Genomic DNA, 19,362 nt, shown 5'->3' with positions numbered 1-19,362 from the left:
GGTCACATTGGAAACAAAACTTGGGGAAAATAGAAAATAAGATTATTCAAACATCACCATGTTATATTCACATGAGTGTGATTTTCTTTTCTTTATCATCATATGATAATCAAGGACAACATAATTGTCTGTACATTTAATTAAAATGGTGCTCGGAGAGGGGAGGAGAGAGTGCTCAGGAGAGAATGTGTGCTAGTGAGGGAGTAGGAAAGGAGAGGCAATGCGCAATATATACATCAGACGCAGCTGAAACCTATCCAGCCTAATGATGGCAAATGAATACAAAACAAACATAGCAAATTGTAGACTCAAATGATTAATCTCTGTCATCTAAGCTTGAGAAGTAGTGAAAAACTGCTGACATTTCGACCCCTAAGTGCTGTATCCTGGGGTCTTCATCAGGACCAAAGATTAAGGGGGGAGGGAGCACCTATGGTGATAGCATGAAAAATCAGGCTGCATACTGAGAAGAGGTGGGCCCTAAGGCTCTTGAAGATGCAAAATTTAAACCGCAAGCAAACTTAGAACAATGATGGGCTCCTTGGCCTCATACTGCATGGACACGTGGGTCTCTACTTCCTCACATCTGGTAACGGTTGACCAGTAACCTCCTTACTGAAAATCCGGAGTACTTGAGTGTATTGTACCCGAAGAACGAATGAATCTGTTCACGTTGTCCGTCTTGTGTAGAATGAGAGCCCGGCTCAAAAGCACGACATAGATAAAGACGCCCTTAATAGTGTGCATGTGACGTACGCATACTCAACAGTCTCTAGATACCTCCACCTTGTATAATGGAGCCTCGCTCTGTGTGGTCGTGGTGAGCTTCTGTCCAAGGCTGGAAGGGAGATTGGCGAAATACATCTATATGGTCTGCTTCATGTAGGCACTCGAGTTACAGTATTTGTAAACATGCCACTTATAGTTGAAATATTCTATCTTTCCGGGATTGACTGGTGCAAGAAGAGGTTGGTTTGGATCAACTTGAAATGCATGATGGATACATAGAAAACGTAACCACTCCACGGGCCAAGAATCACATAGAAAATATAAATCATGGCAACATTTAAAATGATGTCAATGATCAATGTGCATCGACAAAAAAACACAAGTCTGTGCAAACTTCTAGCCTAGCCTAAATCTTTGCAAGTATCTCACAATTTCTGGATAGTTGAGTTGTGAACAAGGGTGGGGGGAACCCTACCTACTGTGTATCATATGGATTCCTCCTCTGGGTTATAATCATAGCATACATTGCTTATAGAGGAAGTCTCAAATTAACAGCTAAGGAGTAGCACCACAGTATATATAATATATTCATTTAAACAATAGTGCCATAGTATGTACAACTGCAAGAAAAACACACATGCATAGACCACTCTTTTTTTTAAAAAGAACAAAAACAATTAATGAAGGTCAAGCATACTCTTTATTGAATTCTGACCTGGTAGTTATATTTTATACCTTTGACTTCTTTTTTTACTTTCAAAGTTTTTTTTACATAGATATTCATTAGCAAAGATAGGACAAACTGTACATATATTTACAATACTATACAAATCAATTCATAAACCAAACATGTCACAATATATCTACACAAACTCAAAAAAACATCATAACAACAAAAAACATGTTAAATTGATGTGTACTTGATCTCAATAAATGAGAGACAAAATCAAAAGTTGGAAAAGAAAGGCAGGAAGGAAGGAGAGCATAAGGACTGGAGTCAAATTAATGATACTCTTTCATGATGTTAAAGCTAACAAATAGTTCTTGTAAGTAAATTATTCCTTCAAATGTGCCTCCAAGTATGCCTGTGCCTCCAAGTATGCCGACGCGTTTCGATTTCAAGAAACCAGTTCCTGGAATCTCATCAGGGCCTTTTTTCTTTTGTCAGATTTTGGCGGTGGACTGGTAAAGATTGTCTTGTTGTACTCGGAAATTTTTCTTTCTTTGAACCCAAACGTTTTAGGAGTGTGAGGAGCGGGGGGCTTTGTATTCTTTGTTGGCAGATTCCCTTCTGATTCGACGCGTTATATGTGGAGTTAGCTTTGTTGAAGATCGACCGGGACGTGTGTTAAATCCAGAGTTACTCGAGAAACAGTACTCAATCGTGTGTGGCAGAAAAACGCAGTTTAAATCACTCTAGATGATCAGCTCTGTAGTTTTACGACATGGAGTGTTTGAAAGTGTACATGTGTTGAGTAAACTCCATATGTAACGCGAAGAATGGTAACGGTGTGGATGTGTTGGTCAGGCAAAAAGTAGCATTGGCATGGCCAGATCTGTTACGCCAGAAGTCATCCCGAAATGTTCCAAGGGCAGAATTGGCAGTACCATTGACAGTGTAGGCCTCCTGCATCAACATACACCATGCAAGACAAGACCCAGAGATGGAAAAGGGGTAGGGACAGGGAATGCGGCATCAGTCCACACACCCAGCAGTTGCAAGTGTTCATGATCAGCTGGTGATGATGCAACATTTGGATGAAGGGGTTGTTGAAGAACTCTGCACGGTGGGGTAACTCGTGGGCTGGTAACGTGTAATACTGGTGTTCAGCAGGGGTCGGTGTAGGAGTTGGTGTGGTAACAGGATGGTAGATTAGTAACAGCCAACCAAGGATAGACAGGATGAGGGAGATAAACAGTGTCACCATGGTGACCATGAAGCATTTACAATGTCGCAGGCTGACATCTTGTTTCTGGATTCTGGTGTTTTGGACGGCGGTCATTGTGCTAAGCCAGGGACCTCTAGTGGCTGTCTGTGATTGGTGGTTGCTTCACTGGGCGCAGGTGCCAAGGGCCCTTATGGCTTACCTTAGTCTGACACACCAGCACTACTCTCAGCCGGGGAAGATCACAGCCTTACAGCCTATAGCTACTTGGCGAAGTCAAGGGCAAGCCTTCCCTCTGGGGCGCAAGTTGTATCGGTCGGAAGTAGGGACCGTATGGTCGGGAAACAATTGTTCTTGGTGTTAAGCAGAGTTAAGGGACGGTTCCACCCTTCCTTTCAGTATGCTGTCACTCTCTGCTTCTGTAGATGTAGAATGCAGTCTGGCATCGCTGAATGGGACAAACATTGGGACTGTTTCTGTTTCTGAGTCTCCTAGTCCTTCCCTCACCCACTATTCGTAGGGGAAGTGCAGAGGCACACGCCTGCAGTGTGATGAATGCACCCAATTCTTACGACCTTCTACTTTCACGGCGGTGCGGGTGGCTAGTAACACCTGATGGGGTTGTGTCTAGTGGGGCTCGAGGCTCTTAGTCCGTTGAAAATTCCAGATCAGGACCCAGTCACCAGGTTGGATAACGTGTCCTGGGCCCTCGCTTTTGTCAGGTATGGCCTCATGCACCTGGTGATAAAGAGTACGAGAAGTATTAGTTAGACTGTACAGATAATCAGTTAATACAGGGTATTCAACGTCAGACAGTTTCTTAGGCCGCGGGACACCCCATACATTGGCAGGCCTCCCGAACACAATTTCATGTGGGGACAGCCCTATTCTGGTGTGGGCCGTTGATCTTGTGGACAGTAGGGCTAAGGGTAGGCATCAACCCAAGTGACACTTGTCTCAGCTACTATTTTGGCCAATTTAGTTTTTAGGATGGCATTGTACACCTCCACTAGATCTGCTGACTGGGGGTAGTTAGCTGCATGAAGTTTTTGTTTTATACCCAATGCTGTACAGACATATTCCATAATTTGGACTGTAAAGTGTGTCCCATTGTCACTCCAGTCCAAGCGGGGCAAACCGAATCGTGGGAGGTACTCCTTTAATAGTACTTTGGCGGTAGTGATAGCGATGCAGTCTTTGACGGGGTAGGCCTCCACTCATCGGCTGAAGGTACAGACCACTACCAGGACGTATTTCAAATTGTTACATCTGTCCATCTGGATGTAATCCATGTGGAGGACTTCAAAAGGGAAGGTAGGGGGAGAGAATCCTCCCTTAGGAGTAACTGTGCCTTTGCCTGGGTTATACATTAGGCAAATCATGCATGTTCGAACCAGCCTGTCAGCATATACTGGTATGTTAGAGGTGTACCATGTCGGTTCCAACATGTTAATATCCCTTTTGCACTGATGTGAGCAGGTCCATGGGCCATCGTAACTACTGGTAGCACGTGACTGTCAGGTAACATCCTTTGTCTTTCCATAGTCATACAGCCCCAACAACCATCAATTCCCTCCTTTGATAATTGCTCCTTCCAAACCCTTAGTTCCTCAGTAGTAGTATGGGACTAAATATCAATCACACTCTTTACTGTGTTTTCAACATTGCCCTCGTCTGCCACCCACCTAGCGGGACCTCCTACATACATTCCTTCTCTTTTTCTAAGAGCTGTTTGTCTGGCCGTCTGGTCAGCCAGGGCATTGCCTTTCCCAACATTATCTGTCACTTTCTTATGGGCCTTACATTTTATGATGGCCACCTTTCTGGGGAGTGTCAGGGAGTCTAACAGTCGGTGAATTGGGGGGCTATGTTGAATTTTGGTCCCATGGGAAGTAAGGAAATTCCTTTCTTTCCACAACCTCCCAAAGTTGTGGGCCACCCCGAAGGAATATTGTCTGTCAGTATAAATATTTACCGTTGTCCCTTTGCTTAACTCACAAGCTCTAGTGAGGGCCAGTAATTCTGCTGCTTGAGCAGAGCACTGCGGAATCCGAGGTGTTTCTACTACTCGCCCTAATGTCATGAGGGCGTAGGCAGCTGAGGCGCTACCATCAGGCCCTCTGAGACATGATCAGTCTACATACAGTGTACCTTTTGGTTTTGCTACCAGGGTATCCTGTAAGTAAACCCGTCCCTTCGTCTCTTCCTCTGTCCCTAATATGCAGTCATGTGGGTCTAAGCGTGCATACTAAGTATCCAGTGGTAGTAATGTAGCGGGGTTTAGTACAGTGCATCTTTTGATGTTAATGTGGCTGGCAAAGAGTGTCAGTTCATATCCTGTGAGTCGTGCGCTAGTGAGGTACTGTGTCTTGGTGTTATTAAGGAGGGTATCTACAGAATGGGGACCATCAGAGTGAGGGGGAGTTCATGACGATCCCCGCACTCTGACGGACCATGAGGGCGGCCGCAGCGGTCGCCCGTAGGCATCCTGAGAGAGCCCTTTCAACAGGATCTAAGTTGGCTGAAAAATAGGCTCATGGCCGATGGTGACCTCCGAACATCTGGGTAAAGACAGCGCATGCACAGCCGTCTGTTTCATATACAAAAAGAAAAAATTGTGTGTTATAATCAGGAGTACCGAGGACTGGGGGAGTACACAGAACCTTTTTTTAAATCTTGGAAGGCCTGTGCATGCTCTCTAGTCCATGGAAAGGAACTGTCTGATGCGTCTTTAGTGGTGAGGGCAAGAAGAGGTTTGACCATGGCCGAAAAATTGGAAATCCACTGTCTACAGTATGAGGTTAGGCCTATGAAAGCTCGGACCTGCTTTTGTGTTCGTGGGGCCGTCATAGCATTGATAATGGCTACACGATCAGAGGTGAGCTGCCTTCCCTCCTTCGAGAGGAGATGACCTAAATAGGTCACCTTCTCTTGATAAAACTGAAGCTTTTTCAAAGAGACTTTGTTATTATGGAGGGCAAGGTGGCGTAACAAACAGAGAGTAGCTTCTTTACATGCTGGGGCAGAATTTGCAGCAATGAGTAGGTCATATACATATTGTAATAGTGTGGAATTATCATGGAGTTCCAAGAAATCTAGCTGACTTTTTAGGGCTTGACTATAGATACTGGGGCTCTCAGTAAAACCTTGAGGGGTGCGGTAAAATCTAAAGCTCCGCCCTCCAAGGGAGAAACCAAAAAATTGTCTGCTGTCAGTATGTATAGGAATGCTGAAAAAAGCATTCTTCAGGTCTATGACAGAGAAGTGCGTTGCATCAGAAGGGACCATCGTTAAGAGGGCTGTAATGTCGGGGACAACAAGATATTGGGATATTGTTATTTTGTTAAGGGCTCTAAGGTCAATTACAAATCTGTACATTTTAGGGGAGAGAGCAGCTCCATTGATCTTTTTAAGAATGGGAATATTGGGACTGTTACAGATATTTCCATGTGTCACCTCCAGTACGCCCTTGTCCATTAATTCAGATATTATTGTTCAAAGGGCCATTTCTCCTTCCACGGGCAGTCGATACTGCCGGAGGCAGGGGAGAAGTGCACCTGGCTGGATGCGTACCACATGAGGGGATATGTTGAGACACCCTACATCAGTGCCTGATGATGCCCAGAGGGAGGAAGGTAAAGACTGCAACTCTGGTGGGAGGGGACCTGATAGATACATATAGGAAGCTGCAGTGGGGGGAATTGTTAGGGATAGACCTTGGGGACTACATGATATGGTTGCATACAGAGCTTTCAGTAAATCCATGCCTAACATGTTTTCACTGCAACCTGTAGTAAGGACCAAGGGAGCGTCAACATGTGCAGGGCCAATATCGAGAGGAAGGGGTTCAGAGACAGGGCTGGTCACAGTTGTTTCAGCAAAACCCATGGAGACATTCATATTTCCAGAAAGGTATGCCTCCGGGACTGACCGACGTGCAATAGAAGACCCAGTGGCCCCAGTATCCAAAAGAAAATTATGATTGTTCCCCACAACTGACATTTGAACATATGGGCCCCTTTGATCCACTGGAATTTGCACTCTGGTAATACCCCTTTCCTGGCTGTCCTATGCTTGGTAGGACCCTGTCTCATCAACTTCATCATAATCATCATTGTAATAAGTGCGGGTTGCTTCGTACCCATCAAACCTATTGGCCGGGCGCTGCCGGATGGGAGCGTCATCCCTGGGCCTTCGTTCTTTATCCTGTGGATGGGGCGGGCCATGGTCCCTAATCGGCCTCCCCTCCATAGGAGCGTGAGGCCGAGTCTTCCCTGATTGGATGTTTTCAGCTAACACAGGACACTCATCTATCCAATGGCCGTACCCCTTACAATAAGCACACTGATCTGGTTGGAGGGCTCCCGTACGATTAGGGCTGGAGGGGGTAGACTGGCGAGCCCTCGGAGGGGGTTGGGGTTGAGGTCTGAAATTCCCACGGGCATCGGGACCTCTGGGAGGGTAAGCCTGCTGCAGAAGTGCCATAGTCTTAAGATCCCTAACCTTCTTACTCTCCTTGTCTCTATCATCATTCTCCCTATTCTCGTGATATTGTGCCATAGCCAAGATACCAGTCATAGTTTGGGCAGACCACGTACTTTCAACTTTCTTAAGCCTGGCGGAAATCTCAGGAAGCAGGTTGCTGACAAACTTATCGTATCGACAAACACTGGGCCAGAACTTGCTGTACGGGGATCCAAACCACTATGTCCCTTGTATTCCGTCTCGAAACGGGTGAAGAAGTCAGCCACATTCTCATCTTTTCGCTGCCTACAAGCGTTTATTTTATCCTAGTTAATGACAGTTTCCGGCAAAAGTGTTTTTATAAACTTCATTATTTTACCGGGCAAAGTCAGGATGGCAGTTTCTGGTTTAGTCCCTCCTAACCTTGCTTCTTCCATAGCCTCTAGGTCAGCCCATTTACCTCCCAACGCTATTTCATGGTCAGTATGTTGAATTTTGTCCGAAATTTCAGTGGGGACAACTGTACCAAAAAGTAAATCTATATCCTCAAGAACAAGAGTACCTGCACATATAATCTGACCTAATTCTCTGTAAAAGGCAGCCGGATTCTTCCGGGGATCTGGTAATTGTCCTTTTAACTGCATTACTTCTGACCTTTTCCAAGGAACATGAACCCAAAGCCTGCGCCAGTGTGCCTCAACAGCCCATCGGCCATTATTTTGTGCATCGGTTAACAAAGACAGGAGCCGCCTCTCTCATTGGCATAGTTGTCTCTAGAGGGGTGTTGGGAAAAGCGTCCATATCACGATAAGCCATTAAAGCAGACATAGTGCCAAACATCCCCTTTCCCTGAACATCGCCTCTTTTTTATTTGCGACCTAAGGTCCATTAATCCGTTTTTTATCCACATAGGCGCATTCTCAAATCTTTGCATGACCAGGGTACACATGTATTCAGCCCAGATGGTCTGTTCCATAATCATCCACTGGGAAAAGGTGGACCATATTTCTTTAAAGGCATAAATATTCCTGTTATTTATCCAACATTCACATTGTTGCTTCTGTAGGTCATTTCTCGAAGGGATGAAAAGCTGACTGCAGAGCGCAAGGAGGCCAACCAGGGGGAATTCAACAATTTATATAAATCATGCTTAACGGTAGACCACGGGGAAGCAGGAAAAGGGCGTGTAGAGGTAAAACCACAGGGGTTGGGCGGATGGAGACTTGTTGTCATTCCCGCAGCAAGGACACGGTTAGCGGGCGTGGTCCGTGTCATAGGAAAAATCGGGAGGGATGGTGAGACAGGGAGAACAGTAAGAGGGGCAGTGGGGGCAGGAGTGGGCGGTGGCGTCAGGACATGCGGGGTGTGAGGCATCAGGACAAGGTACATTGGGGCATATGCAGGAGGGCTTTCTAGCATGGTATCAAGCAAAGAATCACCTTCTTCTCCCCTTCCATATGGCCCTTTCCTTTCTCCTCACGAGCTGGATAACATTTTTGTACCCGGGCCCCATGCTCCCTAACGGCTATTTCTACTGACTTTGTCATTTGATTTTGTAAATTTTCTCTGGCGTGGTCGGCCATTGACATACTTTCCTGTTTTCTTTCTGGAGCCTTCTGCTTTCTAGCTCTCTGCTCTTTCTCTTTCCTCCAAAATCGGACTGATTCAAACATAGACAGGCACGTTTTTCTTTTCATTAATTGTTCCTCTAAGTTGGTGAGAACTTGGAAATCAAAGGAGCCATAAAGTGGCCACTGTAATTCCGCGTTACTTTGTTTAGTATATTTTACCCAGAATGAGGAAACATTATGGCAGAAGGGCCATGTTTAACATACATCGTAGGGCCAGGGGTCCCTTCTGGAGGAAGCGTACAAGCCGCCTCCAGCTGGGAGTCCTGTGTACACATACAACAACATAATCTCTTGAACTTACAACTGACTGGCATGCTTAAAGACAGATAACAGACACCAGTGGGTTTTATTACTCACCTCACTTGCTTGGCTTTTGCAAAAGTCAATAACAGCAGAATCATAGAGAACAGACACCAGCTGGTTTTTAAAATTCACCTCGTTTGCTTGGCTTTGGCAAAAGTCAATAACAGCTTGGCTTTTGCAAAAGTCAATAACAGAATCATACAGACTTGGTGGGTGATCAGTCCACCCTTACCGTACAGGGGTAGTTCTCTTCTGCAGATGTAGGGCTGTGTCCTGCTCCAGAAATTATTTGCTAGGGGACTCCAGCGAGAACGCTGTCAAGTGGCCCAGACCGGGTGGGAGGAACAGCGGAGGAGCCGTTCGGCTTACCGGATCGCAAGAATCCCTCGGGTAGGGTACCTCCGTCTGAGTTTCTCTGTGCACCCCCTCACATCCACCGGGCCTGACCTTCGTGCTTGTGGAGTCCCTGTTCAGGCGCCATTTGAAGAAGCGTTTAAACCCACTTACTGGGTCTTGGCGGCAGGGGAACCGCCCGAGTCTTCCATACCTTCCATACTTAGTAAAAGGAGACACAGGAGCCTTCGTCTGCAGGAGGAACCCGGATTTATTCAATAGCCCGGGCTATGGAACAGAGTCCCAAGCTAGTCAGAGACAAGACAGAGGAGGCTGCTGCTTCACTCTGCAGCTTACAAGCCTTTTATACTTTTTCATCCCAGTCTTTTGACTGTTAGTTCATTGTTTAATCAGGGCAGTGTTTGCAGTTGATAACCAGATCCAGACGATGTTTGTAGATGGTGACCTGGTCAAGGCTGGGTACACAAATCATTGTTTACTCGGCTTTGTGCAAGGCTCAGTCTTTCAGGTCATTGTTCAATTGCCCTGAACAAAGCCTGGTCTTTCAAGTCATTGTTTAATCACCCTGATAAAGGGCCAGCAGTAAGAACATTGTCCAGATAACCTGATCACGGTGTCAAGGATGTTAACCAGGCTGGGAGCAGGAGATGGAAAATAAATCATTTACTCAGGGTGTGAGTGTCTAGTGGCTTTCAGTTGAACTGCAAAGAACAGGGGGGTTGGGTGTGCGACAATTCCTGGGCAGAAATGCAGGCTGCAAGACGGTGTTTGTCGTGTCAGTTACAATTTCCTCAGGCATCATCAGAAATGACCAGGTGGGTCGTGTGGAAGTGTTTGACACAAGATGGCAATGAAAAAGCAATGGAGTCCCGGTACAAATGATGCCGATCAGAAGAACACTTTTCCTCACCAGTAAATCAGATATGCCAATCATGGAATCACCAATCCATAAATACAATTTACAGAGGGAGCACTTGAACTTTGGCACTGAACAACAGTGGCAGAGTGCCCAAAGCAACTGGACGAGCAGAAATGAAGTCCAACACACAGTAAAAAAACATAAGAGGCCAAGGCAAAAATACAGGGAAAACATGCCTATGATGCCAGGTCTAACATGGGTGGGGAGAACTACCAATCCTCTTGGGAGTTCTCTTCACAAAGGCAGAACAATCTGGACAGACCATCAGCATTGGCAAGTTCTGTACCAGGGTGGTGTTCCACCATAAAGCCAATCCCCTCTAGGGAAAAGTAGCATCTCAACAACTTTGGGTTTTCACCTCTCATCTAAATCAACCATTTGAGGAGCCTGTGGCCGGTCTGAACACGGAAGTGAGTCCCAAAAAAGTTGGGCCTCAGCTTCTTTAGCTCCCAAACCACAGCAAAAGCCTGATGCTCAGTCTCGCTCCACCTCTGTTCCCGGGGAAGTAACCTCCTACTAATGAAGGTTAGTCTAGGCCCTCTTCATTTAGTTGTGAGAGCACAGCTCCCATACCTTGCTCTGAAGCATCTGTCTGCACCACACATTTCTGCAAGAAGTTGCATGCCTTGAGCATGGGCAGATTTCAGGGCATCAAAAGCTTTCTGACAAGCGTCAGTTCAGTTCACCTTCCTGGGATGCTTCCTGGAAGTCGGCTCAGTCTAGGGGGGAAACAATGGTGCCATACCCCTTGACAAATCTCCTGTAATACCCGGTGAGGCCTAAAAAGGCTGTTACCTCTGTCTGGTTCTTGGGGGTTCCCAAGCCAGAATGGTATCATTTTTCAAGGTAGGAGTTCACCTGGCCACTCCCTACTTGGTGTCCCAGGTGCACCACAGGTCCCTGCCTGATCTAGCACTTGTTAGCCTTGATCATGAGGCCTGCCCTTTGCAGAGCCTTCATCACTTCCCAGAGGTGATACAGGTGTTCCTCCTAAGTGGCACTGAGCAACGCAATATCATCCAGGCAGGAGGCACTGAAATCCTCCAGCCCTGCCAAAACCTGGCTGACCAACCTCTGAAATATGGAAGGGACATACTTCAACCCAGAGGGCATCACCCATAAACTGGTAGTGCCCCTCTTGTGTTGAAAATGAAGACCTCTCATTTTCCCTATTAGTTAAGGCAATCTGCCAGAACCCAGACGTTAGGTCAAATGTGCTGAGATACTTGACAGATCCCAACCGATCTATTTGCTCACCAGCTCGGGATGGGGTGCGCGTCAGTCCTCGTGACTGAATTGAGCCCTTGGTAGTCCACACAGAACCGGAGTTCTGGCGTGGCACTGAGGGTCACAACCTTCGGGACTAAGACCACCGGGATGGACCAAGGGCTGTTGGAGTGCTCAATTACCCCTAAAGTCAACATCTTGGTGACTAACTCCTTGATGCCAGCTTTGACCCTGTCAGTCAACCTGTACATTTTGTGCTGTACAGGAGGACTGTTCCCAATATCCACATGATGCCAGGGGTCAGGGACAACAGAGCAGCAAACTGTCCCAACAGTTGGCGGCAGTCACTCTTCTGTTCAGAAGTCAGGTAAGGGTAATGGTTTACACCATCCACTGATCCATCGTGCTCCAGATGGGAGGTCAGGGACAGATTCAGTCTCCTCTTCCATTCCATCATCAGTGGCTAAGAGCATGGCCCCTTCGGACCTCTCCAAGTGGGGATTGAGGCGGTTCACATCTAGGACCCGCAAAGGGTTCCTAGGTGACTGCAAGTCCACCAGAAAGGTGACTTTACTCTTGAGCTCCACCACCTCAAACGGTCCTGTCCACTTAATTTAGAGCACACAATACTCCACGGAGGCCATGACCCACACTTTGTGGCTGGCTTCCATATTTGCCTGAGTGAGTTGCCTGAAGCGCTTAATCTGATTCCTGAAGGCGAGCACATGGCCTATATACATCCTGAGGAGGTTTACTGGGAGCTTGTCCCAGCCTTCTTTGACCAGACTGAGAGGTCCTTTTACAGGATGCCCATTCAGGAGCTCAAAGGGACTGAACCCTAATTACTTCTTTGATACCTACCTGTAAGCAAACACCAGGCATGGTAAGAGGATATCCCACTTACACATCATGGGTTATCCAAGACCGATAATCATGCCCTTCTGGGTCCGGTTGAATCTCTCAACCAGCCCATTTCCTTGAGGGTAATAAGGAGTGGTGAACCTATAGGTAACACCGCACTCCTGCCACAGGGAATTCATATACCTAGATATGAAGTTTGTCCCCCAGTTAAATACCACCTCTCTGGGGAATCCCACATGGGAAAAGATCCCCATCAATGCCCTAACCAACACAGGGGCCGTCACAGTCCAGAGAGGGATGGCCTCGGGGTACCGGGTGATATGGTCCACCAAGACCAGGATGAAACTGTTGCCCTTGGCTGTCTTGGAGCCCAGAGGCTCCACAATGTCGATGCCCACCCTTTCAAAGTGAGTGCTGACAACAGGGAAAGGTTGGAGAGGAGCCTTGCACTACTTCCCAATCTTACCACTTGCCTAGCAAGTCTGGCAAGTCCTACAAGCTATCCTCCCCCGCTATAATAAGACTAGCTGGGGTGGCAGGAGCTTTCGCCATTGGGCCACCAAAGCATGGACTAGCCTTCCCTTCCTTCTTAAAAACTCAGCAGAGCTTCTTCTGTTCATGAAGGGATTAAAAACATAGCTATTTACTTAAATGGTCATCTTAGCTAAAAGTCACAGATGTTCAATTGGTTGGTAGCGTACAGCGCCAGGACAACCCAGTGTAACAGAGCGCTTTAAAAATTCCAGTAACATAGCATAAAATAACTACAGTGAGTGTCAGAATCCATGCACATTCAGGGCCAGTGAGAGTGGGTGACAAGCCTTTAAAAGTTCTTGTCCTGCCCCAAATGCCCTGCCAGAGGGACATCATCAGCCAGACCCATAGGAAGGCTTTGAAGTGCTGGGTTATTGCCAGCACACGGGCTGTTCCAGGCTCAGCACACTATACAGAAGACCATTCTCCCATTAAATCCAATGTGACCCAGACTGATCCCCTGCTGCCTGGCTTCCAGCCTGCTGCTGCAAACCAACAAGAAAGTGGCATTCATGCTGCTCCTTGAAGAATTCCTCCCTGGAGGTGCCCCATTCCTGCTGCCAATGGATTAGCTCAGGCAGGTCCCGCATTTTTGGCCACTTGTTCCCTTGTAGGCTCCACTGCATCCCCCTCAAGGTCTGCCTCCTCCTGGACTGTGGGAACTTCGGGACACTTTCCTGTGCCCCCTGACTCTTCTCTTTTTGGCAGGTACCTGGGCCATTCTTCCAGGCTCCAGGTCCTCTTGATTATCCTTAACGACTGGTCACCCATGCCCACTCAAGCAGACCCAACATCTGCAAATTAAACTTATGCTCCACCTTCTCCCAAGGGGAACTCTCCAGATCATTGCCTAGCAGACAATCAACAGGCATGGCTGGCCTCACAGCTACTTTCAAGGTACCTGAGACCCCCACTCAAAGGGAATGTGTGCCACTTTGCAGAGGCACTTTGAATTGTCAGCTACAACTACTGGGCAAAGTACATTGGGGACCAACTGCTCTTCAGACACTAGCCGACAACTAACAGCTGTCACACTAGCTCCAGTGTCTCTCAGAGCCTGAACTCTGCTGGCTTCCACCCCTCCTGGGAACCCAACTCCTCCCTCAAGGCTACACTAGTCACCCCACTGGTCGTGCACCTGTGGGTGAAGTAGTAGTCTTTTTAGGACACTTAGGATCCTCTATGTAGTGACCCACCTGATCACAAGCATAACACTTATGTCATTTGGGACAGAAACAAAATAGTTTCTACTAAAACCTGCAAAATATGCACCCGATGATGGATTTATTTTCAATATCGTCAAATTCATATGCATGGGATAACACCAGTGCTGCTCAGTCACATTGTTGACTAACGGAGTGCTCTGAATGTTTTTTGTTCCCAACCAAGGTCTTGTTGAAATTGGACAGATTTGCCTAGCTAAGCGAAGCTGGGTGTGGTTTTTCAAACTGCCTGATTAGTCAATCTGACCACCAGAGAGATTAAACCTGGTTAGGATTTCTACACTCAATCCACAAAATGCCTCAAATAGTGAAAAGATTACACATTTTGCCTGTTCAGGTGATCTTCAAAAATGGCCTTTGTCAGGTAGGTAAGGTGAAGAACAGAATATAGCACATATTCCATTGGAAAGAGACAGCATGAGTCTCGTGTGGTACTGCATATTTTCCTGATCCCTAATTTAATCTGAACCATTCCAAGACACCCACACAGCAAACTAATGATTTCAGTTTGGTCATATAGGATTTCTGTGACCCAACAAAAGTGCATATTGAGGCATTTTCTTTTTCAGGTGAGTAATATCTTAGCTCATTGACAATGCTAATATTTTATTGTTTGCAGATTGGTCATGAGTGCCTCCTGATTCTTCACTAGAGCAGAAATGTGACTAATACAACCACCATGAAGTGGTACCACAGATGCTCTTTGTGAGAAATGTGGTTGTTGGTTGAATGGGGTGTGAGCCCTGGTCCAGCAGCAGCCACAATCTCTTGCAGGGTGAACCACAAGAAGTCACTAAATTAGCCTGTGCTTAACTCTGGGTAGCTGGACAAAAAAGCAGTTAGGCTTAACTTAGAGGCAACATGTAAATTATTTATGAAGCACACAAACAGTATTAAATTGAAAACACAACTCAAGTAAAAACCCAAATTGGGAAAAGCAGAGTACATTTGAATAAATTATTTGACACCAAAATGACAAACTCCAATCAATATAACTGAAGTCATACATTTTTAAAGGTTAAGGTTCAAAATAGCACCTAAAATAGCAAAGCGCCAACCGTGAGCATCTACTCCCGCGAACAAAATCAAAAGTTAAGGCTGACCGCGGAGGAGCACGGTTTGGAAGTGGATTGGGCCCAGCCAGTGCTTACCTTCAGACTTAAAAAAAAAAAATTCTCAATAAAAGTGTCTGAGAAGGTAAAGTTCAGTGGGGCAAGGCTGAAGGAGGTGTCTGAGGAGATAGCAGCATTGCTGGATGGCCTTGGATCAAAGACGTAGTGAAGATTTCTACATTCAGTCTGAGTCGCTGAAATGGAAGTTGAAAAACTCCAGTGAGGCAGAAGACTGTAGCCGAAGACAGTTTCACAAGGTTAGATACCCCTTTGTCACAGTACCGCTGAAACAGATGTTCTCTTCCGGAGAAGACTGAAGCAGGGGAAGTCCCAAAGTGAATCTGGCCAGCGATGCACCTCAGGCAGATAGGCAAGCAGGTTGATTCTGGTCTCCTTCTGATTCTCAGGGAACGTTTTTGATGTGTTTTTGTCTAAGTCCTCAGTTTTGGAAAACGGCCATCTGGGCACCTGCAGGGACACATCTGGGGGGTTCATGACTCACTCAGGCTGGGCCCATGTGTGGTTTTAAGATGGTGGGAGGCCAGCAAACTAGCCCTTGAAGTCACTTCTGGTAGTTCTGGGGGCAGGTGTAGATTCAGGGCTCAATCAGCAGGGCTATCCTTTGAGGGTTCAAGTCAGGCTCCATGAAACAAAGCCGTCCTTTCAGGTACAGCAGCAGTAAGCACAGCAGGTCACAGCAGCCGGCAGTACTCTGAGAGTACTCCTGCGAATCCCCTAGTGAACTGAAGAATGGGTCTGAAAGTCCTATTTTTATACACTGTGCCCTTCTTCTATAAGGTGAGAAAAGCCAATGGAATGGTTATTTGAAGTGCACCGGCTTCCTTGCCTCCCTTGCCCTTACTCGAAGTTGGCTTTAGTGACAATACGGGGTCATTGGGCCCTTTGTGTGAAGGCAGAGCACAGGCTATTCAGGTGTAAGTGAGGCTGTGCTCAGCACCCCCACCTTCATCCTGACAGTCGACGGTCCATTTAGGCACACCTGATCCTTCTATTGTGTGACTGTCTGGGAGGATTTCACCATGTCTAACTGTGAGCTACACCCAGTCATGTTACACAAGACAGGCTGTAGGCACAAAGGGCTACGAGCAGGAAAATGCCATCTTTCCAAAAGTGGAATTTTCAAAATTTTAATGAAACATCTGACTTTACCATTAAAGAGCATTTATCATTACACTGTCATTGGTATGACAATTTAACCTCCTCTCAATTGGGAATTACGGCTTCTTATATTTAATGAGGAATCCCCAAAGTAATCCAATGAGATCCGTAGGCCTCACAGTAGTGAAAAACGAATTCAGGATTTTTTATACTACCACGACATGTTAAACTTAAACGTACATGTCTAACCTTTTACCCCTACTGCACTCTGCCCTATGGGCTACCTAGGGCCTAACTGAGGGGTGTCCTACATGTAATAAAAGGGGAGTTTAAGGATTGGCAAGGGGATTTAAATGGCAAGTTGACTTGGCAGTGGGACACGGCATCCAGGCTGTAATGGCAGGCCTGGAACATGTTTTGTAGGGTTACGTATGTGGGTGGCACAATAGTGCTTCAGGTCCACTGGTAGTATTTAATTTACAGGCCTTGGGTATATAGTATACCACCCTACAAGGGACTTATAAATATATTGAATATGCCAACTAGATATTTGCATATCCAAGCATTTTTAGGGGAGTGATCACAAGCACTTTAGGTAAAATGAACAGAGTCCTAAGGCCAACAAATAGAAAAATCCAGCAAAAATGTACAGTAAGTAGGCAGACCATTGGGGGAAGACCATCCTAAGACTGATATGAGTAACACTGTTTATAATACTGTAGATTCTTAAAGGGTCATCAACATTGAGGTGACTGCTTTTCAGTATCCATGAATTATAATGTGTCCATATCCCAGCTATCCCTAAGAAGGCTTTTGCCTATATATGGCTTACAATATATCATACTTACTGTCATTTTTAATTTTCAAGGAGTTTCAAGGAAATGAAAATGAAGGAAATGAGCAGAAGCAATCATGTTTGCTTTCACTATGTCGGTTTAGCTATAAAAGATATCTATTTCCTGCGAAAGTTAGTATTACTGTAAGAGTTGCCATGAGTGGGCACAGAAAGCAACAATCTGAAGGTAGTGATTAATCAGGCAGATTTACTGGCAGCATCAGGAGTTAATTAAAATTGCAGAAAGTATATATTTGTATTTATATCGAAACACTCCTAGTACAATTTATCTTTACCTAGAGTTTCCATGTTGACATCTCGCTTAACTGAATACAATTTTTGGGAAAACCAATTACTGTCAAGAGTATTTTTTTGCACGGAACCATCATGTAAAAATAGATTTTTCCAAATATCTATCTTGCAAGGTTGACTGTATATGTTTATCAACTCGGTGCTGAACAGACGATCAAAGTGGTATACACCTATTTGTGTTCTTAGTGTTCCTAATGACTGCTTTACTTAACATATTACATAGAATTCACATTTTAAATCATTAATTATTTAATTAAAAAGTGGTACCTTATAGTGAACAAACTTTGAATCGATGTTCCCTCAATTAAGAGAAGGGCGAAATCGAACCTACTGTGGTACATTGTTAATTTTGTGGTAATGGACAGTTTGTTGGAAAGCACATATAAGGTGAATGTATGGGTTGTGGTATATTATAACATTTTATTGTGCACAAAATTGTTGACAATAGGTATACTCGTTAGTATGTTTCTTTTTCAATATGAAAAGAATCATTAAACCACTATTATTAATAATAATAATAATAATAATAAAAACATTTATTAAGCGCCTGAATACACTACAACAGTGCGTCTCCGCGCTAGGATGCAGTCCTACTAGAATGTACTAGAATTGTAATCAATTATTAACTACACTTACTTTATGAAGCCAGATCTTAGCACAAAGCCGTTTCAAAATATTGAACATCACTTTAAATTGCTATAGTTGTGCACTAAATTGGCAACAATGCTACACTTCTCATCCATTCCAACAAAAACTAAATTGAATTTCTTTTTTATGTTGTTCATAGAGCATCTTAGCTTTGAATCCTCGCATTCAGACTCATGCTGCCCTACATTCTACCGCACAGAAAAAGCAGGAGAAAAAACACTGGAAGAGGAACTCGGATAAGAACTGTTCTGTGAGTAAACCATGGAGACCGTCTGTATAACTTGCTGTGAGCACTTGGGGGGGCTGGCTCACAAACCATTTTTGAATGGCGTCGTTTCATATTCTTGGTGATAGAAAGAGGCAGTGCTTGGTTTAAACATACTTTAACCTCTGTATTATGAAAGTAGGTGTATGGAGGTGGTTAGTGTGACAAGAATGTTTGTGCATATTTGATGTATGAATGTTTATGTGGTGGTGATGATGATGCATTATTATTTGATAATGCTTTTTGCCACATAATTACAATCTGAAGGTGTTGTGGTGTACTGTGGCTGTGTCATGTTCACCTTTGACTGTTTTGCTGTGTCCTACCTAATATGTCTAATAGTTATTATGCTGATGTATGTCTGTTATTGTGCTATGATCCGTTTCCTTCAGACATTCCAACTGGATGCTACCATATTTACAGCCAGATGCAGCACTTTCCTTTAAAGTGTATGTGACAAGCAACAATTTACCACTAAGTAGATAAAATGTTACTGCTTGAGCTCTGCAACTGTTTAAGACACGGGTCAGTCCAAAACTGTAGTTGCGAACGTCTCAAATAAGCACTCCCAGTGCTTACTTTATGTGATACAGCCATGGGAACGCTAATGTAAGACTTTGTCTCTGCTCCATTTTTGGGTCGACTGGTCCCATAAATAACTGAAGCTCAGGAGGAGTTGTATCTTACCACCTAAGACAGTAAGTGGTTGGTTGTCACTGGAAATTTAGAGGCATGTGCCACTTTAAGATGTAAATGTAGCAGAATTTATCATCTTTCTTATGGTAAACAGCTTAACATAAAACAGTAATGTTATAATCTACTGCTACATTTCCCCTTGCCTAAGTGACTCTTCTCTACTACTCAGCCAGTTTGAGTGTTGGTGTATCTGATGATATCTAGAATGTTGGAAGTATGATGAGGTCGTGGAATGTTGGGTGCA

General features: G+C 45.2%; 1 protein-coding gene across 2 annotated transcripts in view; it reads left to right on the top strand.

Moving 5' to 3' along the window:
- DPYD (dihydropyrimidine dehydrogenase) overlaps positions 1-19,362 on the top strand; it is a 3,662,673-nt gene that overhangs the window by 242,732 nt on the left and 3,400,579 nt on the right. For both annotated transcript variants that reach the window (XR_013594885.1, XM_078644210.1), the window contains exon 2: positions 18,297-18,407. Coding sequence is in view for 1 of the 2 variants with exons in the window: in XM_078644210.1 (XP_078500336.1) it covers positions 18,297-18,407 (111 nt within the window). In the remaining variant the exon portion in view is untranslated. The remainder of the gene's footprint in view (positions 1-18,296; positions 18,408-19,362) is intronic.

The sequence above is a fragment of the Lissotriton helveticus genome, chromosome 1_1 (genome assembly GCF_964261635.1).
Source record: "Lissotriton helveticus chromosome 1_1, aLisHel1.1, whole genome shotgun sequence".
NCBI classification, from domain to species: domain Eukaryota; kingdom Metazoa; phylum Chordata; class Amphibia; order Caudata; family Salamandridae; genus Lissotriton; species Lissotriton helveticus.
This window is presented reverse-complemented; position numbering and strand designations above follow the sequence as displayed.